At 45.6% G+C, this 26,724-nt stretch overlaps 1 protein-coding gene across 1 annotated transcript in view; it reads right to left on the reverse strand.

Moving 5' to 3' along the window:
• The window catches only part of LOC311119401 (ryanodine receptor 3-like), a gene marked incomplete at both ends in the record, with an annotated part of 72,809 nt that extends 46,281 nt beyond the window's left edge, over window positions 1-26,528 (reverse strand). The window contains 20 exons of the mRNA XM_084194102.1: window positions 5,886-5,946; window positions 6,585-6,634; window positions 6,966-7,087; window positions 7,200-7,267; window positions 7,390-7,505; window positions 8,754-8,877; window positions 12,172-12,247; window positions 12,826-12,897; window positions 12,995-13,129; window positions 13,311-13,400; window positions 13,495-13,573; window positions 15,514-15,677; window positions 20,075-20,215; window positions 21,017-21,107; window positions 21,427-21,647; window positions 22,920-23,089; window positions 24,332-24,452; window positions 25,418-25,523; window positions 25,832-26,015; window positions 26,303-26,528. Coding sequence (XP_084050228.1) covers window positions 5,886-5,946; window positions 6,585-6,634; window positions 6,966-7,087; window positions 7,200-7,267; window positions 7,390-7,505; window positions 8,754-8,877; window positions 12,172-12,247; window positions 12,826-12,897; window positions 12,995-13,129; window positions 13,311-13,400; window positions 13,495-13,573; window positions 15,514-15,677; window positions 20,075-20,215; window positions 21,017-21,107; window positions 21,427-21,647; window positions 22,920-23,089; window positions 24,332-24,452; window positions 25,418-25,523; window positions 25,832-26,015; window positions 26,303-26,528 — 2,417 coding nt within the window. The remainder of the gene's footprint in view (window positions 1-5,885; window positions 5,947-6,584; window positions 6,635-6,965; window positions 7,088-7,199; window positions 7,268-7,389; window positions 7,506-8,753; window positions 8,878-12,171; window positions 12,248-12,825; window positions 12,898-12,994; window positions 13,130-13,310; window positions 13,401-13,494; window positions 13,574-15,513; window positions 15,678-20,074; window positions 20,216-21,016; window positions 21,108-21,426; window positions 21,648-22,919; window positions 23,090-24,331; window positions 24,453-25,417; window positions 25,524-25,831; window positions 26,016-26,302) is intronic.
• Window positions 26,529-26,724: the final 196 nt, after the last annotated feature.

Below are 26,724 nucleotides of genomic sequence, written 5' to 3' on the forward strand. Positions count from 1 at the left end.
CATGTCAAAAATGTTATAAATTGATTTGCATTTTAATGAGGGAAATAAGTATTTGACCCCCTCTCAATCAGAAAGATTTCTGGCTCCAAGGTGTCTTTTATACAGGTAACGAGCTGAGATTAGGAGCACACTCTTAAAGGGAGTGTTCCCAATCTCAGTTTGTTACCTGTATAAAAGACACCTGTCCACAGAAGCAATCAATCAATCAGATTCCAAACTCTCCACCATGGCTAAGACCAAAGAGCTCTCCAAGGATGTCAGGGACAAGATTGTAGACCTACACAAGGCTGGAATGGGCTACAAGACCATTGCCAAGCAGCTTGGTGAGAAGGTGACAACAGTTGGTGCGATTATTCGCAAATGGAAGAAACACAAAATAACTGTCAATCTCCCTCGGCCTGGGGCTCCATGCAAGATCTCACCTCGTGGAGTTGCAATGATCATGAGAACAGTGAGGAATCAGCACAGAACTACACGGGAGGATCTTGTCAATGATCTCAAGGCAGCTGGGACCATAGTCACCAAGAAAACACTTGGTAACACACCATGCCGTGAAGGACTGAAATCATGCAGCGCCCACAAGGTCCCCCTGCTCAAGAAAGCACATATATAGGGCCGTCTGAAGTTTGCCAATGAACATCTGAATGATTCAGAGGAGAACTGGGTGAAAGTGTTGTGGTCAGATGAGACCAAAATCGAGCTCTTTGGCATCAACTCAACTCGCCGTGTTTGGAGGATGAGGAATGCTGCCTATGACCTCAAGAAGAAGGACATTAAGGTCCTGGAGTGGCCTAGCCAGTCTCCAGACCTTAATCCCATAGAAAATCTGTGGAGGGAGCTGAAGGTTTGAGTTGCCAAACGTCAGCCTCGAAACCTTAATGACTTGGAGAAGATCTGCAAAGAGGAGTGGAACAAAATCTCTCCTGAGATGTGTGCAAACCTGGTGGCCAACTACAAGAAACGTCTGACCTCTGATAGCCAACAAGGCTTTTGCCACCAAGTACTAAGTCATGTTTTGCAGAGGGGTCAAATACTTATTTCCCTCATTAAAATGCAAATCAATTTATAACATTTTTGACATGCGTTTTTCTGGATTTCTTTTTGTTATTCTGTCTCTCACTGTTCAAATAAACCTACCATTAAAATTATAGACTGATCATTTCTTTGTCAGTGGGCAAACGTACAAAATCAGCAGGGGCTCAAATACTTTTTTCCCTAACTGTATTATTGATCGATTGACTATGACTTTTCAGATCACCCAGTAATGCTATCTGCAGGGTTAACTCCAGGTAAATATTGCAATCCTTTAGCCATTCCTGGACCTGTGTCCAAAAATAAGCTACAAATGGACAGTACCAAAACAAATGATCTAATGATTCTGTCTCTTCGCAAGCAAAATCTGCAGAGCTGGGAAGATTGTATCCCCCATATAAATACAATTTTATTGGTTGCAAGAATTTTATATAATAATTTAAATTGTTTTGAATCCGGTGTCGTTTTGCGTATCAGTTCATAAACATTATGCCATGGAATTGGTACGTCAAAAATCTCTTCCCAACTATTTTGCAATCTATATGGGACGGCTGTCAATCCTTTTGGTCCTTAAATGAAACTGGTATAATTTTTTATTTATCACAGTTTTCTTTAACCAATTATGTTCTTTAATGCAAGGCCGACAGACAAGTTCCTTACTTTTTCCCCCTTCCACTTTCCTCTTCCATTTTTGCGGTAATGCTGCAATTATTTGGTTGTAATTTTGGGTAGAGCAGACATTTCCATATGTTTTTGTTAGCTGCATGTTGACATGACTCCACCAGTCCTACCGATGAGATCATTTACGAAGACTATACCTTTTTTAAAACATTTTGTCAAAAAAAAGAAGGTTTTTTATCAATTAGTATATTTGAGTTTAACCACAATATTTGTTGCATTATTTGTTCTGTCGTTTCTGGAGGATTAAATTGAAATTGCAACCAACTTTCTATAGCTTGTTTTAGAAATAGTGATATTTGGGAGATGATTTCCTTTTCAAATAACTGAAAGTGAGAGGTTGTAATCTGAATAAAAGGAAAAAGGCCTTTCTTGAACATTGGGTGATACGATCTTACTAATTTGCTAGAGAACCAGTTCGGATTTAAGTATAACTTTTGTATGACTGAAGCTTTTAGTGATAGGTCTAATGCTTTAATATTTAATAATTTCTGTCCTCCGAATTCATATTCATTATATAAATATGCTCTTTTAATTTTGTCTGGCTTGCCGTTCCAAATAAAATGGAATATTTTTTTTCTCATATAATTTAAAAACTGTTCGCTAGGCATAGGCAAGACCATAAGCAAATAGGTAAATTGGGATAATACTAAAGAGTTAATCAGGGCGATTTTCCCACAAATAGACAGGTATTTACCTTTCCATGGTAGCAAGATCTTATCTATTTTTGCTAACTTTCTATTAAAATGTATTGGAGTGAGATCATTTATTTCATTTGGGATATGTATTCCGAGTATATCCACATCACCATCAGACCATTTTATTGGTAAACTACATGGTAATGTAAATTCTTTATTTTTTAGTGATCCAATATGTAATATAGTACATTTATCATAATTTGGTTGTAATCCAGAGAGGTTAGAAAATGTATCTAGATCTTCTATGAGGCTGTGGAGGGATTCAAGTTGTGGATTTAAAAGAAAACATGAATCATCAGAGTACAATGACACCTTTGTTTTTAAGCCCTGGATTTCTAATCCCTTGATATTATTGTTGGATCTGATTTTAATAGCTAACATCTCGATGGCCATAATAAATAGATATGCCAATAGTGGACAACCTTGTTTCACTCCTCTTGACAGTTTAAAACTTTCAGAGAAATAGCCATTATTTACTATTTTACACCTTGGGTTACTATACATGATTTTAGAGATTCTCCAAAATTGAAATGCTCCAAGCATTTATATATAAACCCCAGTCGTACTTTATCAAATGCCTTTTCGAAGTCTGCTATGAATAGCAGGCCTGGTTTCCCAGATTTTTCATAGTGTTCTATTGTTTCCAGTATTTTTGCATCACAACACTGAAGTGTAAGGGGCCTCCAATTTTTTTAATGGACTGGATATTTATATTATCCACTTGTATCCTGTTTCAGTAATAATGAAATCAGACCTTCTTCTTGAGTGTCTGATAATCTACCGTTTACATAGGAGTGGTTAAAACATGCTAATAACGGTCCTCTGAGTATATCAAAAAAGGTTCGGTATACCTCGACTGGTATGCCATTCAACCCTGGAGTTTTCCCGGACTTAAAGTCTTTAATTGCATCCAGAAGTTCCTCCTCTGTAATTTCAACTTCACATGAGTCTTTCTGTATGGCTGTTAATTTTACATTATCAATAGAAAAAAATCTCTACAATTAGCTTCAGTTAGAGGAGATGGAGGCGACTGAAACGAAAACATATGCTTAAAGGACTTTGTTTCCTCCTTCAAAATATCATTTGGTGAATCATGGGTGTCTCCGTCATTTGTAACCAGTTTCAGTAAATTATTTCTGGTAGCATTCCTATGTTGAAGATTAAAAAAGAATTTGGTGCATTTTTCCCCATATTTCATCCAGTTTGCTTTATTTTTATAATATATTACACTTGATCTTTCTTGAGTAAGTTTCTCCATTTCTTTTAGTTTTTCCTCTAATTTATTCTGAGCCTCTATGTTACAGTTTTTATTACTATCTATCTGTTCTGTTAGACCTTCTATTTCCTTTGTTAGTATGGACTATTTTGACCTAAATTGCTTTTGTTATCGAGATGAGTACTGAATTGCATGGCCTCTAAAGGCACATTTAAAGGTGTCCCATACAATAAGGGGATTTGCTCTACCTATGTTATGTCGGACAAAAAATCAGATATAAATTCCTCTGTCCTTGTTAAAAACAAGTTATCATCCAATAGGCTTTGATTAAATTTCCAATATCCTCACCCACATGGAAATTCAGTAAGAGGAATGTATATGCCAATTATATGATGGTCCGACCGCATTCTGTCCCCTATCAACACTTTTTAAACTTTTGGTGCCAACAAGAATGACATAAGAAAGAAGTCAAGACGACTAGCTTGATTGAGTCTCCGCCATGTATATCTCACTAGATCAGGATATTTAAGCCTCCATATATCTACTAGTTCTAATGTATCCATGACATTCATGATTTCCTTCAGAGCATGAGGGTGATTGTTTGTAGTGTGATTTCCTTTACGGTCCATTGAGCTATTTAAAATGGTATTATAATCTCCCACCATAATAATAGAGTCTTGAATTGCTTGCAGGGTTGATAATTTATTATATATATTGTCAAAGAAGTGTGGATCATCATTATTTGGTCCGTAAAGGTTAATGAGCCATATCTGTTTATGGTCCAATAGCATATTTAAAATAATCCATCTACCTTGCGTATCTGTTTGGACAATTTGCACATTTGGATCGAAATTACTGTTAATTAATTTCATCACCCCTTTTGAGTTTCTTTGCCCATGGGAGAAGTATATTTCTCCCCCCCATTCCTTTTTCCACGCAACTTAATTTAGAATTGTTGAATGAGTTTCCTGTAAACAATATATATTATATTCCTTCTCTTTGAGCCATGTAAATATTGTTATTCTTTTGTTATTATCTGCTAAGCCATTACAATTATAACTGGCTATACTTATTTCACCACATACCATAATGAGATACAAGTTTCAATTCTATATGTTTGTAAATTTACCAATAAAAAATACCATAGTGATTGAGTGTCCATATAGCTGTACCATGATATTTGCATTGCTACTAAGTAACCCTCCAATTGTTCTCCACTATTCCCCCCGCTAAAGCCTCTTACCCCCCAAGTTGGGTTATCATCCCAGTGATCGGCATACCACTCCCGTCCCCCCGGATCCCTAGGGCCCCAAGAGGCCAGGACCCATCCATCGAAAACAGCACACAGTGCCACCCACAAAACAGAAGCAGGTCAACAAACAAAAGCATTTCCAATGCTCTCACCTCAATATATATATATATTATAGCTATTTAAAAATATATATCTAATCAAATATCTTGCATATCTTATTTCCCATCATTATCAATTAATATGCGTAATAATGTCGGCAGTTCATGCGTAGGATTTTAACCTATAACCCGGATTGCCATTGTATTACATTACATTTTTGACAAGCAATTATTATTTTAGCAAACAATTATTGTGGTTCATCCTATATTCTCCCTAGCATCCTTACCCCCTTGCAACAGATGTGGGATAAACACACACGCACATACTCTAACACACTCAAACCCTTTCCTCCACAATCAACCATAAGATCAGATGCTCAACGGTTGTTACATCCCAGAGCCCAACTCTAGAAAGGACCTGATTTACGAATGCATATACACTTACAGTTGTTTGAGAAAGCATGCAAGATTGAACATCTCCGTGCAGTCAGACCTTTGATTATTTTGTGCCACAATAATAAGCCCCCTCTCTGATTGTCCGAGTGTGACCCCCTCCCCATGGGTTACTGCAGCCAGTGTTGCCAGCACTGCCACTACCTGGGTGGGGGTACCCCACCGGAATCCTTAACCTTTATTATTTGTAAATGTTTTATTTAACATTTATTTTCACAGGGAGTCCCATTGAGACCAAGACCTCTTTCACAATTTACACAATTTACAAATACAATATAATAAAAGCATATATGATTTACAAGCCATTCAAGAAAAACAATCACATTCCTCAGTAAAGAGGTCCTTAATCAACAATTTGAGCTGACCGAGAAGCACCAGAACATCAAGTTGCGGTTTGACTTTTTCTGATTTAAGGGAAGACAGAGGTTTGTTCTTCAGGGTCTATAAAAGGCTCTTACCTTGTGTCGAGTGAATGAGCCAGGATGTGTAGACAGCTCACCATAATAGCCGAGTCGCTCCCTAAGAGAACACATTTATATGGAAATCACTGGGCAAAGAGTACAAGCACCGCTGACTGAGTACATGACACACTGGTAAAGGCCCTGACACACTGGTAAAGGCCCTGACACACTGGTAAAGGCCCTGACACACTGGTAAAGGTCTTGACACACTGGTAAAGGCCCTGACACACTGGTAAAGGCCTTGACACACTGGTAAAGGCCTGACACACTGGTAAAGGCCCTGACACACTGGTAAAGGCCCTGGCACACTGGTAAAGGCCCTGACACACTGGTAAAGGCCCTGACACACTGCTAAAGGCCCTGACACACTGGTAAAGGCCCTGACACACTGGTAAAGGCCCTGACACACTGGTAAAGGCCTTGACACACTGGTAAAGGCCCTGACACACTGGTAAAGGCCTTGACACACTGGTAAAGGCCTGACACACTGGTAAAGGCCCTGACACACTGCTAAAGGCCCTGACACACTGGTAAAGGCCCTGACACACTGGTAAAGGCCCTGACACACTGGTAAAGGCCCTGACACACTGGTAAAGGCCCTGACACACTGGTAAAGGCCCTGACACACTGGTAAAGGCCCTGACACACTGGTAAAGGCCCTGACACACTGGTAAAGGCAATGACCGAGGTCCTTACCAAAGAGGGAAATCCTGTGTCTGACAAGAGCTGCCATCTTACAGAACAGGCTGGAAAATATAGGAGAAGAAAGGGAATGAAATAACCAGAGAAAGAAAGGAGAGAAGAAGAAAGCAAACTGAGGGAAACAAGAAAAGAGTTCTTCACAAGTTTCTCATGTGTACTGTAGTGCCCAATCTGAAATCAATCTATAGCTACCTTCCCTAGACAGGTGAAGTTTCCTCCATATTGCTTACACCTATCTGATCCTCTCACGTCAATCGGAAGTGTCTATGAATAGGTGACTGTCATTAGGAGACTGTGGCTGGGGATTCTGTGTTGAGTTCAGACTGGCAACATTGTCATTCACCACTGTGTCCAGCACCACTGCTGGTACCTCACCTAGTGATCATCTCCTTCTCCTTGTTGGAGGCGTAGCCGCTGCTGCTCAGGTTCTTACTGGGCGAGGACAGGAAGTACATGCTGTGGTTCTTAAAGTACATGTCTATGAGTGGTAACAGTACCTATAGGGCAGGGTGGGGGAGAAGGGATGTATTAAGGCTGAGCTTAGAGAGCTTATTCCACAGTGTCTACAATTCATATCATATCTATTGTTGAAAGACTGTACATCCATACCTTGGCGAAAAACTTGATTTCCTGATCGTGAGGTGATTTGTCTGTCTTTCCACTGGTGGCCATGGCCTCTGGAAAAAACAGGTTCAAATATGTATAAAACCAAAACTAGACACTTAGCTAAATTCAAATTCAAATTCATTCTCAATTCCACATTTCAAAGCACATGAAACAAATGTCTGAGTGGACTCACCCAGGTGGGCGATGAACTCCTGAGCCGAGTCCACATACTTCAGCAGCCTCTTGAGGAACGTGTAGGCAAACCTCTTCTCCATGGACGACGAATCCTGCTCCATGTCCTTCAGGCCTCTGCAGAACATCAAGAACACACAATAGTACTTTATTGATCTCCAAAGAGGGCATTTGTTTGCAACAGCTAATACATCCAAATGGCATGAAAGCCCCTGTTTTAGTCAGCTGATTACTGTTTTAGTCCGCTGATTACTGTTTTAGTCCGCTGATTACTGTTTTAGTCCGCTGATTACTGTTTTAGTCAGCTGATTACTGTTTTAGTCCGCTGATTACTGTTTTAGTCCGCTGATTACTGTTTTAGTCAGCTGATTACTGTTTTAGTCCGCTGATTACTGTTTTAGTCCGCTGATTACTGTTTTAGTCCGCTGATTACTGTTTTAGTCAGCTGACATTGACTCGGTACCGGTACCTCCTGTATATAGCCTCGTTATTGTTATTTTATTGTGTAACTTCTTTTTATTTATTTTTTATTTTTAATCTTTAGTTTATTTTAGTAAATCTTTTCTTAACTCTTTCTTAAAACTGCATTGTTGGTTAAGGGCTTGTCAGTAAACATTTCACTGTAAGGTCTACACCTGTTGTATTCGGCGCATGTGACAAATAACATTTGATTTGATTCCTGTTTTAGTCAGCTGATTCCTGTTTTAGTCAGCTGATTACTGTTTTAGTCAGCTGATTCCTGTTTTAGTCCGCTGATTACTGTTTTAGTCAGCTGATTACTGTTTTAGTCAGCTGATTACTGTTTTAGTCAGCTGATTACTGTTTTAGTCAGCTGATTACTGTTTTAGTCAGCTGATTCCTGTTTTAGTCAGCTGATTACTGTTTTAGTAGCTGATTACTGTTTTAGTCAGCTGATTACTGTTTTAGTCCGCTGATTACTGTTTTAGTCCGCTGATTACTGTTTTAGTCTGCTGATTACTGTTTTAGTCAGATGATTCCTGTTTTAGTCAGCTGATTACTGTTTTAGTCAGCTGATTACTGTTTTAGTCAGCTGATTACTGTTTTAGTCAGCTGATTACTGTTTTAGTCAGCTGATTCCTGTTTTAGTCAGCTGATTCCTGTTTTAGTCAGCTGATTACTGTTTTAGTCAGCTGATTCCTGTTTTAGTCCGCTGATTACTGTTTTAGTCAGCTGATTACTGTTTTAGTCAGCTGATTACTGTTTTAGTCAGCTGATTACTGTTTTAGTCAGCTGTGATTGACTGATTGACTGCGATTGACTGATTGATTAACTGATTGATTGCATTCCTCGGTGGTAACAGACAGGTGCAGTATACGGGTGAGATAGTTAGGGGGAGTCTCTGACCTGGTGATAGTGTATCCATTGATCTGCAGGAACTTAAAGAGATCCTGGGCCTTCTCTCTGTCTCTATACTTCTCCTTGGCTGTCAGGGTGTCATAAGGCACCAGCAACGGATGGCTCCCTCCTCCTGAGACAGACAGCAAACACATCAAACAGTGGCAACACTTTCACCAACTCTCTCTCTCTCTCTCTCTCTCTCTCTCTCTCTCTCTCTCTCTCTCTCTCTCTCTCTCTCTCTCTCTCTCTCTCTCTCTCTCTCTCTCTCTCTCTCTCTCTCTCTCTCTCTCTCTCTCTCTCTCTCTCTCTCTCTCTCTCTCTCTCTCTCTCTCTCTCTCTCTCTCTCTCTCTCTCTCTCTCTCTCTCTCTCTCTCTCTCTCTCTCTCTCTCTCTCTCTCTCTCTCTCTCTCTCTATATATATATATATATATATATATATATATACAGTTGAAGTCAGAAGTTTACATACACCTTAGCCAAATACATTTAAACTCAGTTTTTCACAATTCCTGACATTTAATCCTAGTAAAAATTCCCTGTCTTAGGTCAGTTAGGATCACCACTATATTTTAAGAATGTGAAATGTCAGAATAATAGTAGAGAGAATGATTTATTTCAGCTTTTATTTCTTTCATCACATTCCCAGTGGGTCAGACGTTTACATACACTCAACTAGTATTTGGTAGCATTGCCTTTAAATTGTTTAACTTGGGTCAAACGTGTCGGGTAGCCATCCACAAGCTTCCCACAATCAGTTGTGTGAATTTTGGCCCATTCCTCCTGACAGAGCTGGTGTAACTGAGTCAGGTTTGTAGGACTCCTTGCTCGCAGACGCTTTTTCAGTTCTGCCCACACATTTTCTATAGGATTGAGGTCAGGGCTTTGTGATGGCCACTCCAATACCTTGACTTTGTTGTCCTGAAGTCATTTTGCCACAACTTTGGAAGTATGCTTGGGGTCATTGTCCATTTGGAAGACCCATTTGTGACCAAGCTTTAACTTCCTGACTGATGTCTTGAGATGTTACTTCAATATATCCACATAATTTTCCTTCCTCATGATGCCATCTATTTTGTGAAGTGCACCAGTCCCTCCTGCAGCAAAGCACCCCCACAGCATGATGCTGCCACCCCCGTGCTTCATGGTTGGGATGGTGTTCTTCGGCTTGCAAGTACCCCCTTTTTCCTCCAAACATAACGATGGTCATTATGGCCAAACAGTTCTATTTTTGTTTCATCAGACCAGTGGACATTTCTCCAAAAAGTACGTTCTTTGTCCCCATGTGCAGTTGCAAACCGTAGTCTGGCTTTTTTATGGCGGTTTTGGAGCAGTGGCTTCTTCCTTGCTGAGCGGTATTTCAGGTTATGTCGATATAGGACTTGTTTTAATGTGGATATAGATACTTTTGTACCTGTTTCCTCCAGCATCTTCACAAGGTCCTTTGCTGTTGTTCTGGGATTGATTTTAACTTTTCAAACTAAAGTACGTTCATCTCTAGGAGACAGAACGCGTTTCCTCCCTGAGCGGTATGACGGATGCGTGGTCCCATGGTGTTTATACTTGTGTACTATTGTTTGTACAGATGAATGTGGTACCTTCAGGCGTTTGGAAATTGCTCCCAAGGATGAACCAGACTTGTGGAGGTCTACAATTTGTTTTCTGAGGTCTTTGCTGATTTATTTTGATTTTCCCATGATGTCAAGCAAAGAGGCACTAAGTTTGAAGGTAGGCCTTGATACACATCCACAGGTACACCTCCAATTGACTGAAATTATGTCAATTAGCCTATCAGAAGCTTCTAAAGCCATGACATAATTTCCTGGAATTTTCCAAGCTGTTTAAAGGCACAGTCAACGTAGTGTATGTAAACTTCTGACCCACTGGAATTGTGATACAGTGAATTATAAGTGAAATAATCTGTCTGTAAACAATTGTTGGAAAATGTACTTGTGTCATGCACAAAGTAGATGTCCAAACCGACTTGGCAAAACTATTATTTGTTAACAAGACATTTGTGGAGTGGTTGAAAAACTAGTTTTAATGACTCCAACCTAAGTGTATGTAAACATCCAAATTCAACTGTACGTCTACATATACACTACATTATCAAAAGTATGTGGACACCTGCTCGTCGAACATCTCATTCCAAAATCATGGGAATTAATATGGAGTTGGTCCCCCCTTTGCTGCTATAACAGCCTCCACTCTTCTGGGAAGGCTTTCCACTAGATGTTGGAACATCACTGCGGGGACTTGCTTTCATTCAGCCACTAGAGCATTAGTGAGGTCGGGCACTGATGTTGGGCGATTAGGCCTGGCTCACAGTCGGCGTTCCAATTCATCCCAAAGGTGTTCGATGGGGTTGAGGTCAGGGCTCTGTGCAGGCCATTCAAGTTCTTCCACACCGATCTCAACAAACCATTTATGTATAGACCTCGCTTTGTGCACAAGGGCATTGTCATGCTGAAACAGGAAAGGTCCTTCCCAAAACTGTTGCCACAAAGTTGGAAGCACATAATCGTCTAGAATGTCATTGTATGCTGTAGCGTTAAGACTGCCCTTCACTGGAACTAAGGTGCCTAGCCCAAACCATGAAAAACATCCCCAGACCATTATTCATCCTCCACCAAACTTTACAGTTGGAACTATGCATTGGGGCAGCTAGCGTTCTCTTGGCATCCGCCAAACCCAGATTAGTCCGTCGGACTGCCAGATGGTGAAGCATGATTCATCACTCCAGAGAACGCGTTTCCACTGCTCCAGAGTCCAATGGCAGCGAGCTTTACACCTCTCCAGCCGTCGCTTTGCATTGCCCATGATGATCTTAGGCTTGTGTGTGGCTGCTCGGCCACGGAAACCCATTTCATGAAGCTCCCGATGAACAGTTCCCTGTGCTGACGTTGCTTCCAAAGGCAGTTTGGAACTCGGTAGTGAGTGTTGCTACCTAGGACAGAATATTTGTACGCGCTAGGCGCTTCAGCAGTCAGCGTTTCCGTTCAGTGAGCTTGTGTGGCCTACCACTTCGCGGCTGAGCCTTTGTTGCTCCTAGACGTTTTCACTTCACAATGACAGCACTTACAGTTGACCGGGGCAGCTCTAGCAGGGCAGAAATTTGACGAAGTGACTTGTTGGAAAGGTGGCATCCTATGACGGTGCCACGGTGAAAGTCACTGAGCTCTTCAGTAAGGCCATTCTACTGCCAATGTTTGTCTACAGAGATTGCATGGCCGTGTGCTCGATTTTATACAACTGTCAGCAACGGGTGTGGCTGAAATAGCCGAATCCACTAATTTGAAGGGGTGTCCACATACTTTGTATATATAGTGTATATATACCTACAGTACATCTATGTATATAAACTTGAACATAGACATTATTCCTGGATGATTATAAGGGATGACGGACCCTGTGGTTGACTACACACCTTTACTGTTCAGCTCAGTCTTCTTCTTCTTGGCCCAGATGTTGTGGTAGTTCTCTGCTACTACTTCCACCATCCCCTGCAGGGCGAACACACACACATGGACATGAAAACAATTAGTGCTTTGGATGTGTTATGATGTAGCTACTACAGTAGGGTTTTCCCAAACTCAGTCCACAGCTGATTCAAATAATTAAAGCTTGATGATGAGTTGTTATTTAAATCAGCTGTGTAGTGCTAGGGCAGAAACCAAAACATGCACCCGGGGCGAGTTTGGGAAACCCTACACTACACCTGACCTGAGTTCCAACACTATTTTAAATCTTTCAAATACTTTGAGCGTTTTGCTTTAGCCTCCTTGGATTGGCAAGCTGGTGGGGTTAGTACTTTTGGGACTTTTCTATTTGTCTCATTGAAAAAGATAACCTCAAACAAAAGCACAACAAATTCCAATAGCATGTGAACCCAGGTGTGATGTGTATCGCGAGAGCAACACCCATGCCCCACAGCACACTGTACCTGCTTAGTAATATGACATCAGATGTGATGTCATATTACATGATATAGTATCATGACTTGATAGAGGGTAAAACATTCCGGAGGACATTGTTCGATAACCACAACATAACAACATAGCAATTGTTCCATGACAACAACCTGCAACTCTCTGGATAGAGTAATATTGTTCAGATCCAATGGGGGTTCAGGGATGCATGTATTATCATTATCCTGCAACATTAAAAGATAATTCAATAAAATCATTAAATAAATGGGTGATAAAAATTAAAACACACGTACAGTATATATATATATACACACACACTACCTGGGTGGACTCTGAGATCTTGCTTTGTTTCTCGATGAACATGGCCTCTCCCTCTTTAGTCCTCTCCATGTTCCAGCCCATAGCCAGCATACTCTTTAAAGACTCCTTCACTGGCCAGCGGTACGTCTCCCTCTCCTACACAGGGAGGACACATGCGCACCCTGTATAGTAAATTACCCTTTCAATCATATCTGTCACAATTAATACGACGGGTTACAGCTATCTCTTGTGACAGATCGTTAGCTAGCTACAGTAGCTAGTGCAGAGAAAATGTGTTTTCTGGACTCTGAGATTAGGGTTATAATATCAACAGTACCGTCTCACTGAGTGACTTGTAAGGCTTCAGCAGAGGGTGAGTTTTGGCATCATCATCCACGCACTCTCCCATTTTCCAACCCGCTGTCACCTGGAGATCAGGAGTTAGGCCATGTAAAGACCTTACATTCACACTCTTACACAGGAAAGGCAGCGTTTCAACCTAGTTGTTGAGGTAACAGTACCTTCTCTGAGGACCACTTGACGTGGGAATGCTCTGCAAACTTGTTGGCGATGTAGTCCAGTTTCTCTGGAAGGGAGATACTAGGAGGAAGGAGGACAGAGACACCACTGTTAGTCCTTCATTTCAACACAACCTAGACATCTAGTGCAGTAAGGGCTAGTCTCCCTCTGCTCCCATGGTATAGAGGGGAGACAACAGAGACAGGGGTAGACAACAGAGACAGGGGGAGACAGAGGGAGACAACTGAGACAGGGGGAGACAGAGGGAGACAACAGAGACAGGGGGAGACAACAGAGACAGGAGGAGACAGAGGGAGACAACAGAGACAGGGTAGACAGAGGGAGACAACAGAGACAGGGGGAGACAGAGGGAGACAACAGAGACAGGGGGAGACAGAGGGAGACAACAGAGACAGGGGGAGACAGAGGGAGACAACAGAGACAGGGGGAGACAGAGGGAGCAGAGGGGAGACAACAGAGACAGGGGGAGACAACAGAGACAGAGGGAGACAACAGAGACAGGGGGAGACAACAGAGACAGAGGGGAGACAACAGATACAGAGGGGAGACAACAGAGACAGAGGGAGACAACAGAGACAGTGGGAGACAACAGAGACAGAGGGGAGACAACAGAGACAGAGGGGAGACAACAGAGACAGGGGGAGACAACAGAGACAGAGGGAGACAGAAGGGAGACAACAGAGACAAAAGGGAGACAGAAGGGAGACAACAGAGACAGGGGAGACAACAGAGACAGAGGGAGACAACAGAGACAGAGGGAGACAGAGGGAGACAACAGAGACAGGGGGAGACAGAGAGAGACAACAGAGACAGTGTAGACAGAGGGAGACAACAGAGACAGGGGGAGACAGAGGGAGACAACAGAGACAGTGTAGACAGAGGGAGACAACAGAGACAGGGGGAGACAGAGGGAGACAACAGAGACAGGGGAGACAGAGGGAGACAACAGAGACAGGGGGAGACAGAGGGAGACAACAGAGACAGGGGGAGACAGAGGGAGACAACAGAGACAGTGTAGACAGAGGGAGACAACAGAGACAGGGGGAGACAGAGGGAGTAAACAGAGACAGGGGGAGATAGAAGGGAGACAACAGAGACAGAGGGAGACAACAGAGACAGAGGGAGACAACAGAGACAGGGGGAGACAGAAGGGAGACAGAGGGAGACAGAAGGGAGAAGGGAGACAACAGAGACAGAGGGAGACAACAGAGACAGGGGGAGACAACAGAGACAGAGGGAGCCAACAGAGACAGAGGGAGACAACAGAGACAGGGGGAGACAACAGAGACAGGGGGAGACAGAGGGAGACAACATAGACAGGGGGAGACAGAGGGAGACAACAGAGACAGAGGGAGACAACAGAGACAGGGGGAGACAGAAGGGAGCCAACAGAGACAGAGGGGAGACAACAGAGACAGGGGGAGACAACAGAGACAGAGGGAGAAAACAGAGACAGGGGGAGACAACAGAGACAGAGGGAGACAACAGATACAGAGGGGAGACAACAGAGACAGGGGGAGACAACAGAGACAGAGGGAGATAACAGAGACAGAGGGAGACAGAAGGGAGACAACAGAGACAGAAGTGAGACAGAAGGGAGACAACAGAGACAGGGGGAGACAACAGAGACAGAGGGAGACAACAGAGACAGAGGGAGACAACAGAGACAGAGGGAGACAACAGAGACAGAGGGGAGACAACAGAGACAGAGGGGAGACAACAGAGACAGAAGGGAGACAGAGGGGAGACAACAGAGACAGAGGGGAGACAGAGGGGAGACAACAGAGACAGGGGGGAGACAACATAGACAGGGGGAGACAGGGGGAGACAACAGAGACAGAAGGGAGAGACAGAGGGAGACAGAGGTGTTGTAGTTAGTCCTATATGGTGTTGTAGTAAGGCTGTGTTCTGTGGATCCTGACCTTGATGTGCTAATTTGGGCAAGGGGTTGAATAAGAGCTTTTAAAGGTCAAAGCTTCTCTCTCTCCTGGGCCACTCACTTGGCAGTGTTGATGGGTTTGGGGTCGAAGTTGCCGTGTGCGTCCACAGACGTCTGCTTCTCCAGGGTGGCACCAGGGCTGGTATCCACATAGTCAGGTGGCAACGACCCAGCGATGGCACTCAGACAGGCCATGGCAGTTTTGAACAGGTCAGAGTCAAACTTCTGTATGGGGGAGACACAGGGAGACAGACAGAGACAGAGGGGAGACAACAGAGACAGGGGGGAGACAACAGACACAGGGGGGAGACAACAGAGACAGAGGGAGACAGAGGAGACAGGAGGACACAGAGGGTTGAGGTAACAAACAGTTATCTGTCACTTCCACTCATCTATCTCCCTTTCTTTCTCTCTGTCTCTATGTCACGCTATCTCCTGCTCTCTTAGACAGGTCTAGTTGGGTCAAAAGAGGACATGTCTGCTCCTGCAGGGAGAGAGGGAGCAGATTGAGGGAGAGAGAGAGAGAGAATGGAGACAGCAGAGACAGAAGGGAGACAACAGAGACAGAGAGACAGACACAGAGAGACACTCTGCAGAGCCGGAGAGCAGTGATCTGTCACATTCTGATGAATGATTTATATTTCAGCGACACTTTAGCTCCTCTCTCTCTCTCTCTCTCTCTCTCTCTCTCTCTCTCTCTCTCTCTCTCTCTCTCTCTCTCTCTCTGTCTCTGTCTCTGTCTCTGTCTCTGTCTCTGTCTCTGTCTCTGTCTCTGTCTCTGTCTCTGTGTCTCTGTCTCAAAATTAACAGTAAACATTACACTCATAAAGACATTTCAAATGGTATAGTATGGGCAAATAGTTAAAGTACAAAAGGGAAAATAAATAAACTCTCTCTTCTGCTTCCTAGAGATACAGTCATAATAAAAGATCGTACTTTTGGGAGAAATGTCCTCTGGTCTGATGAAACAAAAATAGAACTGTTTGGCCATAATGACCATCGTTATGTTTGGAGGAAAAAGGGAGAACTTGCAAGCCGAAGAACACTATCCCAACCGTGAAGCACGGGGGTGTGACACTCTGGCTCCATGGACTTTGATTATTGAGCCAGGGTTGTTCATTTTCATTGTTTGGGTGTATTTCTATGTTGGGTATTCTAGTTGTTCATTTCTATGTTTGGTGATTGTTCTTGATTAGTCATATGACTCCCAATCGGAGGTAACGAGTGTCAGCTGTTGGCTCGTTATCTCTGATTGGGAGCCATATTTAAACTGTGTGGTTTCACCTGGGTTTTGTGGGTTTTTGTTCCTGTTTAGTCTTTGTCACTATTGGACTTCACATTCGTCGCTTTGGTTTGTTGTTTTTGGTTGCTTTAAGTATTAAAGTCAACATGTTCTTTTCACTCGCTGCGCCTTGGTCTCCTTCACTCCTCGACGAACGTGACAGAAAAACCCACCATAAAAGGACCAAGCGGCGTGTCAAGCGGCAACAGGATCCACCTACACAGGATTTATATCCACCCATAAAGGATTCATGGACATGGGAGGAGATTCTGGATGGTAAGGGGCCTTGGGCACAACCGGGAGAATATCGCCGTCCTCGTGAAGAGCTGGAGGCAGCTAAAGCCGAGAGGCGGCGATATGAGGAGGCAGCACGGAGGCAAGACTGGAAGCCTGTGGGTACTACCCAAGAATTTATTGGGGGGGGGCTAAGAGGGAGTGTGGCGAAGTCAGGTAGGAGACCTGCGCCTACTCCCTGGACTGACCGTGGAGAGCGAGAGTACGGGCAGACACCGTGTTACGCAGTTGAGCGCATGGTGTCTCCTGTACGCAGGCATAGCCCGGTTCGGTACAGTCCAGCTCCACGTATCGGCCGGGCTAGATTGAGTGTTGAGCCGGATGTCATGAAGCCGGTCCCACGCAGCTGGTCACCAGTGCGTCTCCTCGGGCCGGCGTACATGGCACCAGCCTTGCGCATGGTGTTCCCGGTTCGCCCACATAGGCCGGTGCGGGTTATTACACCTCCCCGTACTGGTCGGGCGACGGGGAGCATCAACCCAGGGAAGGTTGGGCAGGCTCAGTGCTCAAGGGAGCCAGTACGCCTGCACGGTCCGGTATTTCCGGTACCACCTCCTCGCTCCAGCCCAGTACCACCAGTACCTACACCACGCACCAGGTTTCCAGTGCGTCTTCAGAGCCCTGTGTCTCCTCCACGCACTGGCTCTATGGTGCGTGTCTCCAGCCCTTTACCACCAGTGCAGACACCACGCACCAAGCCTCCTGTGTGTCCCCAGAGTCCTGTGCGTCCTGTTGCTGCTTCCCGCACTAGCCCTGAGATGCGTGTCCTCAGCCCGGTACCTCCAGTTCCGGCACCACGCATCAGGCCTACGGTGCGTCCCCAGGGCCAAGCATGCCCTGTTGCTGCTTCCCGCACTAGCCCTGAGATGCGTGTCCTCAGCCCGGTACCTCCAGTTCCGGCACCACGCATCAGGCCTACGGTGCGTCCCCAGGGTCCAGCATGCCCTGTTGCTTCTCCCCACACTAGCCCTGAGATGCGTGTCCTCAGCCCGGTACCTCCTGTTCCGGCACCACGCACCAGGCCTACGATGCGCCTCAGACGGCCAGAGTCTGCCGTCTGCCCAACGGGGCCTGAACTGTCCGTCTGCCCAACGCCGTCTGAACTGTCCGTCTGCCAAGCGCCGCAGGAACTGCCCGTCTGTACTGAGCCTGCAAAGCCGCCCGTCTGCCATGAGCCTTCAGAGCCGTCCGCCAGACCGGAGCCGCTAGAGCTCTCCGCCAGACAGGAGCAGCCAGAGCCTTCCGCCAGACAGGATCAGCCAGAGCCTTCCGCCAGACAGGAGCAGCCAGAGCCTTCCGCCAGACAGGATCAGCCAGAGCCGTACGCCAGACAGGATCAGCCGGAGCCTTCCGCCAGACAGGATCAGCCAGAGCCTTCTGCCAGACAGGATCAGCCAGAGCCTTCCGCCAGCCAGGATCCGCCAGAGCCGTCCAGCCAGGATCCGCCAGAGCCGTCCAGCCAGGATCCGCCAGAGCCAGCCAGCCAGGATCCGCCATTCAGTCCGGTGCTGCCCCTCAGGCCGGTGCTGCCCCTTAGTCAGGTACTGTCCCTTAGTCCGGTGCTGCCCCTTAGTCCGGTGCTGCCCCTTAGTCCGGTGCCGCCCCTTAATCCAGTGGGGTTTAGTTGGGGGGTGGTCAGGTGGAGGGGGCTACGGAAGCGGATAGTGACTAAGGTGGGGTGGGGACCACGACCTGGGCCAGAGCCGCCACCATGGACAGACGCCCACCCAGACCCTCCCCTAGACTGTATGCTGGTGCGCCCGGAGTTCGCACCTTTAGGGGGGGGTACTGTGACACTCTGGCTCCATGGACTTTGATTATTGAGCCAGGGTTGTTCATTTTCATTGTTTGGGTGTATTTCTATGTTGGGTATTCTAGTTGTTCATTTCTATGTTTGGTGATTGTTCTTGATTAGTCATATGACTCCCAATCGGAGGTAACGAGTGTCAGCTGTTGGCTCGTTATCTCTGATTGGGAGCCATATTTAAACTGTGTGGTTTCACCTGGGTTTTGTGGGTTTTTGTTCCTGTTTAGTCTTTGTCACTATTGGACTTCACATTCGTCGCTTTGGTTTGTTGTTTTTGGTTGCTTTAAGTATTAAAGTCAACATGTTCTTTTCACTCGCTGCGCCTTGGTCTCCTTCACTCCTCGACGAACGTGACAGGGGGTTGCAGCATCATGCTGTGCGGGTGCTTTGCTGCAGGAGGGACTGGTGCACTTCACAAAATAGATGGCATCATGAGGAAGGAAGATTATGTGAATATATTGAAGCAACATCTCAAGACATCAGTCAGGAAGTTAAAGCTTGGTTGCAAATGGGTCTTCCAAATGGACAAGCATACTTCCAAAGTTGTGGCAAGTTGTGGTCCTCTGTAGCTCAGCTGGTAGAGCACGGCGCTTGTAACGCCAAGGTAGTGGGTTCGATCCCCGGGACCACCCATACACAAAAATGTATGCACGCACGACTGTAAGTCGCTTTGGATAAAAGCGTCTGCTAAATGGCATATTATTATTATTATTATTATTATTATTATAATTATAAAATGGCTTAAGGACAACAAAGTCAAGGTATTGGAGTGGCCATCACAAAGCCCTGACCTCAATCCTATAGAACATTTGTGGGCAGAACTGAAAAAGCGTGTGCGAGCAAGGAGGCCTACAAACCTGACTCAGTTACACCAGCTCTGTCAGGAGGAATGGGCCAAGATTCACCCAACTTATTGTGGGAAGCTTGTGGAAGGCTACCCGAAACGTTTGACCCAAGTTAAACAATTTAAAGGCAATGCTACCAAATACTAATTGAGTGTATGTACACTTCTGACCCACTGGGAATGTGATGAAATAAATAAAAGCTGAAATAAATCATTCTCTCTACTATTATTCTGACATTTCACATTCTTAAAATAAAGTGGTGATCTTAACTGACCTAAAACAGGGAATTTTTACTAGGATTAAATGTCAGGAATTGTGATAAAACTGAGTTGACATGTATTTGGCTAAAGTGTATGTAAACTTCCGACTTCAACTGTAACAGTACCATCCTTACCTTTGTTGAGAGGGAGTCGAATATTCCCCAGAAGAGTTTCCTGGTGAGCAGCAGCTCCTCCTCTGAGGCCATGCCGGAGCTCCCCAGCCCCGAGGGAAGACAGTAGTACTTCCAGCTCTGCTCATAGTGTTCGGTCAGCAGCTGTAGGAAATACAAGGAGAAAACAGTCAGTATCCTGCTGCTGAAACCCGTCCGGGTAGTAGCTACTAGTGGAAAGTAAGATGAGAGGAAATGAAGATGACTTGTATTGGTGGTGGGCGGTCAGAAGCTAGAAGAATTAAAATCAGGAAAGAGTTAACATATCTCCCTCCCACTGATTCTGAATTCAAGCATGTGTACCCCCTGTCTTCCAAACCGCTTGAAGTCAATTAAGTATTCAAGTCAATATCCTGTTGAGATTCTGTAAATGAACGTACATGTCGGTAAAAGTCAGTGTCCTGTTTAAATAAATGTTCTAGGTACGGTATGTACTAGATACCGTGTTATCAGCTAGGAGTGAGACAGACGTGTCATCAGACAGAGGTCACACCTACCCACCCCCCACCCCCACCCACCCAGGGGAAAGAGAGAGCCAGCAAACTACAACTAGTAGAAGCTGAGATGAGAGGAAGTTAAGACTCATTGTTTTTGTGAGTGGAGGGAGGGAGAGAGGGAGGGAGGCAAGGGGTGTCAACGGATCTGTTCTCACCCTAACCACAAAGGGAGGGGGGGGGGGGGGGGGGGTCTTACCATCAGGCCCCTTACAGTACTCTGTGAGAATGGGATCTTACCCTGAGTGGCATCTTGCAGTACTCTGTGAGAATGGGATCTTACCCTGAGTGGCATCTTGCAGTACTCTGTGAGAATGGGATCTTACCCTGAGTGGCATCTTGCAGTACTCTGTGAGAATGGGATCTTACCCTGAGTGGCATCTTGCAGTACACTGTGAGAATGGGATCTTACCCTGAGTGGCATCTTGCAGTACTCTGTCAGCAGGGGAACATCAAACACCAGACGTCTCAGCAGCTGCTGCATCATGGAGGGACGCAGGTGTCTGTAGCGCAGCAGGGGAAGAGATAGATGTGACACATACAGTCAAATATGAGGATACCTCAGGTTGGAATATAAGGCTCTGACTAGGGTTGCGAAATTCCAATCAGTAATTCTGGAAAACCAGGGAATTTTGTGAAAGTTATTGGAATTTTGCAACCCTGGCATTGACCTAAAGCTACCACTGCTATAGATTAGTTGGCCACTGAAAACGCAATAGTCACAGGAGATTCCAGGACGTCAATAGAGCCTTAGAGGTCCACAGAGAGGTTTTAGAGGTCTGAGAGGTTCACAACATGCTGTGAGTCTTTATTAATACTTACTTGCAGATGGCGAGCAGACACTCCTCGATAGAGTCTCTCTGGGCCTTGGTGAGGGAGCGTCCCTTGGACAGCCGATAGATAGTGTGGAGCGTAGAGTCGATGAGCGCTGCGTAGTGCTCCGTGCCCGAGAACTGGTCAGCACACCTGGTCAGCAGGGGAAGCAGGGCCGAACCGATGTACCTGTTCATGGCCAGCGCGGTCTCTGTGGTGCTCAGCACATCCTACAGGCCGGAGGACAGAATTACATGATAGTGAATGAGAGTGGATAGACCAGTGGTCATCACCAACACTGGACTTCTCAATTCAATTCCTTTGAGACCGGTTATTTATTGCTCCGTTTCTCCCTAAAGCATCAATACAGTGCTCACAAACCAGTGGTTCTGGACATCTACAGGCTGTAATGTGCCCCAACCTAACACTAAACCACCAGTTCAGCTTAACAACTAATCATTAGAGCTGGGCTGAAAGAAAAGCCTGCCCACCCAATAGCTCTCCAGTACCAATGGTTTGTGACAACTAACCACTGTAAACAACTATTAAAGAGAATCTCAACACGTGAAGTACACAATTGTACATCAAGGGACTGAGTTTGGTTCCCCCTGTGAGTTAGATGATATCCCTGAGGTCACAGTAACCCCTAAGGCAGACTGTTTCAGCAGGTATTGAGATAAATGGGGACTGTCAGCATCACTTTCTCTCTCTCTCCCAAGGGATTATGGGTAAAGCAATTACAGAGGTCCGTCCCATGGCGACGGTCTCCCATGGCTACAGTCTCAGTGCCAGCATGGGGAATACTACTCTCTCCTACTCACCGTGTCCAGGGAAGACTGACTGAGTGGTTCACTGACTGGTTCACTGACTTACTGACTGACTGACTGGTTCACTGACTGGTTCACTGACTGACTGACTGACTGACTGGTTTACTGACTGGTTTACTGACTGACTGGTTCACTGACTGGTTCACTGACTGACTGACTGGTTCACTGACTGACTGACTGACTGACTGACTGACTGACTGGTTCACTGACTGACTGGTTCACTGACTGACTAACTGGCTGACTGGTTCACTGACTGACTGACTGACTGACTGGCTGACTGACTAACTGACTGACTGGTTCACTGACTGACTGGCTGGCTGACTGAATGACTGACTGGTTCACTCACTGACTGGTTCACAGGTTGACTGACTGGTTCACTGACTGACTGACTGGTTCACTGACTGGCTGACTGATTCACTGACTGACTGGCTGGCTGACTGACTAACTGACTGACTGGTTCACTGACTGACTGGCTGGCTGACTGAATTACTGACTGGTTCACTGACTGACTGGTTCACAGACTGACTGTGGTTCACTGACTGGCTGACTGATTCACTGACTGGTTCATTGACTGACTGGCTGGCTGGCTGACTGGTTCACTGACTGACTGGTTCACAGACTGACTGTGGTTCACTGACTGACTGACTGATAGATTGATTTGTCTCCCCTACTCACCGTGTCCAGGGAGGCGGAGGCACGGAGGTCAGGCAGGAAGCCCACCTCCAACAGGTGTAGCAGGAAGCTCTGGTCCTCCACACCGTACACACGGTCGAGAAACAACACCATGGGAGCCTTGTGATCCGGACAGAAACTAGCCGACATGTCCGGCTCCGTCACACTACCGTCTGGGGGTGGAGGAGGAGGTAGAGGAGGAAGAGGAGGAAGAGGAGGAGGAAGAGGAGGTAGATGAGGAAGGGGAGGAGGAAGAAGAGGAGGAGGAAGAGGAGGTAGAGGAGGAAGAGGAGGAGGAGGTAGAGGAGGAGGAAGAGGCGGTAGAGGAGGAAGAGGAGGGGGAGGAAGAGGAGGATGTAGAGGAGGAAGAGCAAGTAGAGGAAGAGGAAGAGAAGGTAGAGGAGGTAGAAGAGGAGGAGGAAGAGGATGAGGAAGAGGAGGTAGAGGTAACAAAACAAAGCGATTATAGAAGCGGTGAAACCAGGTTGGTGAGAGGACAGAGGAAGTCTTTGTTTTGTCGTTACACTAACACAGGATGGTCTAAATGGGGAGAAGTGTAGAGCTAAATAAAGTTCTCACATAGAATGAGATGCAACATATCTACCAGGTTTAATACAGGTTGGGAAAAGAAACAAATGTTATCTGAAAAACTGAGTGAGTGTGGAGAGCATACTAGGACAAGCAGAGAGAAGTCCTTTGAAAAAGTAATTTACAGTGTAAGGAAGGATCTCTTGGGAGAATACTTCACTGTAGGAAACAGATTAGAGAGGGTGAGAGGTGGCGGAAGTTCATTCAATAAGTAAGATACTGTATGCTTTCTCATTAGAATTTCTCATGAAGAAAATTGAAAATGGGAAAGGTTGATTGGATTTTTGGCAAAGAAGTTTATAGTTAGCTACTCCACTACAAACACATATTCCATGCTACGACTTCATATACTTTAACCAAACATGAACACTTTTAGATAAAGCACAAATTGGGAAAGCGAAGACCTTGCAGGCTGCAGTGGAAACATGGACTGAGAAACGGGTAGAGACCTACTCCTCAAGGTGTAAGCAGACAACCCAATCAGGAAGATATAAGAGCCTTCACCTCATACGGCTGATAGATTTATGTTGTAGCCCAAGATGTGACTGTGAGTGGAATAGGATACGAAAGCTCTGACACCAGAAGATGAACCTTCTACTACAGTGTAACATGTGCTTAACATTAAAACACAGCAGGGTCTTGTTGACCAGAAACAAGTCCACATTGTTCCATGTTACTTCACCATACTTAATCAACAGAGTAATGTTTCTGGACAACTCATTCAAATATCAACCAAAATTGGACTTTTAGGATAGAAATGTTCTGATACAACCAATACATATTAAAAATGTGACATTCATCTGAGGTATTTAGTCATTAGGTCCTACCTTTATTGACAATGGGCATCTTGAGTGGTATACTGATGATGCCCACCAGGTCTGTGGTAGGAACCAGGGACCGCAGGATGGCACGGATACGCAACGCCTCGCCTTTACCCTTGTTGATCAACTGAGAAAGAGGGGGAGAGGGAGAGAGAGGGAGAAGGAGAGTGAGAAGGAAGGGAGGAGGAGAGGGAGAAGGAAGGGAGGAGGAGAGGGAGAAGGAAGGAAGGAGGAGATGGAGAAGGAAGGGAGGAGGAGAGGGAGAAGGAAGGGAGAGAGAGTGAGGAGGAGAGGGAGAAGGAAGGGAGAAGGAAGGGAGAGAGAGGGAGGAGGAGAGGGAGAAGGAAGGGAGAGAGAGGGAGGAGGAGAGGGAGAAGGAAGGGAGGAGGAGAGGGAGAAGGAAGGGAGGAGGAGAGGGAGAAGGAAGGGAGGAGGAGAGGGAGAAGGAAGGGAGGAGGAGAGGGAGAAGGAAGGGAGAGAGCGAGGGAGAAGGAAGGGAGGAGGAGAGGGAGAAGGAAGGGAGGAGGAGAGGGAGAAGGAAGGGAGGAGGAGAGGGAGAAGGAAGGGAGAGAGCGAGGGAGAAGGAAGGGAGGAGGAGAGGGAGAAGGAAGGGAGGAGGAGAGGGAGAAGGAAGGGAGGAGGAGAGGGAGAAGGAAGGGAGGAGGAGAGGGAGAAGGAAGGGAGAGAGCGAGGGAGAGACAGAGAGAGCAGCAGTGGAAGGAGGACTGTGAATAGAGCTGAAGTGTCACTGATAATATGTAGATGATGAATTTGGGGGGTAAGGACAGCATGCCAAACAGACAGGAGACGGGAGAGAGACAAGGCACTGATCTAACTTCTGCAGCTGTGAAGAAACCAGAAACTTCCTCTGGGTCACTAGAAACATTGGCCCTCACACATCGTTGGTCGGATAACTCAGGACACGTTTGTGATGAAAAGCTTTGTTTTCTTTTCTTTCTTTTCTGATGACCTTGATGTTGTTCTGGTCCAGGTTTCTCTCGGGTATCTCGAGATTGTATCTCAATGAGACTATCATCGATAAATAAAGATTTGATAATAACAAAATAACTAATAAAAGGTGTTGTCACTCACGTGCATCTCAGGAGCGCAGCGCCCCAGCAGGTCAATAAGGGCAGAGTAGAAGGACATGATGGCGTTTCCTGTGTGGACCACCTCTTCCTCCTCATCCTCACCAGACCTAGGACACAGATAAACAAGTCACTTCTAATGAGCTGAAAGGTCATCTCTAGATGTATGGCTAAAGTCCTCCCTGACTGAATGAATAAAGCTCATGGTTTAAAAAAGCTCCATAGCAGATTGTCAGTTTCCAACTCCACCCCTATAGCCCCTATCCATCTGCATTTCTTGTAAAGGAATTGAATTGAAGCTCTCAGCCTTGAATTGAAGCTCAACCTTGAATTGTCTTCCATATTCATTCCACTACTCAATGATCCTATGTTAATTATAAAGGTGTCATCTGATGATGAGTGCTTGAGATTGAATTACCCAGAAGGTTCTCCCTCGGCTGTAGAGGGCAGGTCCAGAGCAGGGTCCTCAGATATCTTAATGGCTTCCAACATGGCCGCCAGCAGGCCGTTGCCCCCCTCTCCTCTCAGGGCGGGACCAAAACACTCTGGACGCCTGATCAGCAGCTTCACCACCGTGTTAGAGTTCTCCTCTACACTCTCACCTGCAGGGATGGAGGGAGGGGGGGTGGGGGGGGGGGTAAGGGAGGCAGGGAGGGATGGAGGTGGGGGGGTAAGGGAGGCAGGGAGGGGTGGAGAAAGGGGGAGAGGGGCATTAGGAAAGGAAGGGATTGGGAGAGTTTCATTACAAATTTATATTGAATAAGATAGACAGCCAATCCACAACCAATGGTTTATCCACTTCATCCTCAGAGTAACTAGCGCTAAAATCTCTCTCTCTCTCTCTCTCTCTCTCTCTCTCTCTCTCTCTCTCTCTCTCTCTCTCTCTCACCGTTGCTGAAGACAGCAAAGCGGAGGAAGGACAGGTATCTCTCTCCCTCTATGGGGTTCCAGCCAATGTCAGGATATCCTTTAGCCAGGAGCATGGCACAGCTCTGCAGCCCACAGCCTGCCAGGTAGGTCACCACCTGAATACAGAACAACTTTGGTGAGTCCTTCAGCACTCTATTACACAGTTCTTCCAACCTCAGATCCACTCTCCAGAAATGTGCACTCATCACTCAAGTCAGTCATGTCAGAATCAGGGACTGACAGTGACAGCATGAGGACACACTCCAGCCTGCCTGTTCAAGTTGAACAAATGCATTTCATTTTTCACTGGAGCGACTCAGACTGGGTTTGGAGCGGCTGGGTTTTGGGCAGGGGGGTGTGTGTTATTTAATGTGATAGAGTGACAGACGGTGTGTGTCTCAC

The sequence above is a fragment of the Coregonus lavaretus genome (genome assembly GCF_964263955.1).
Source record: "Coregonus lavaretus genome assembly, contig: HAP1_SCAFFOLD_2655, whole genome shotgun sequence".
Lineage (NCBI taxonomy): Eukaryota > Metazoa > Chordata > Actinopteri > Salmoniformes > Salmonidae > Coregonus > Coregonus lavaretus.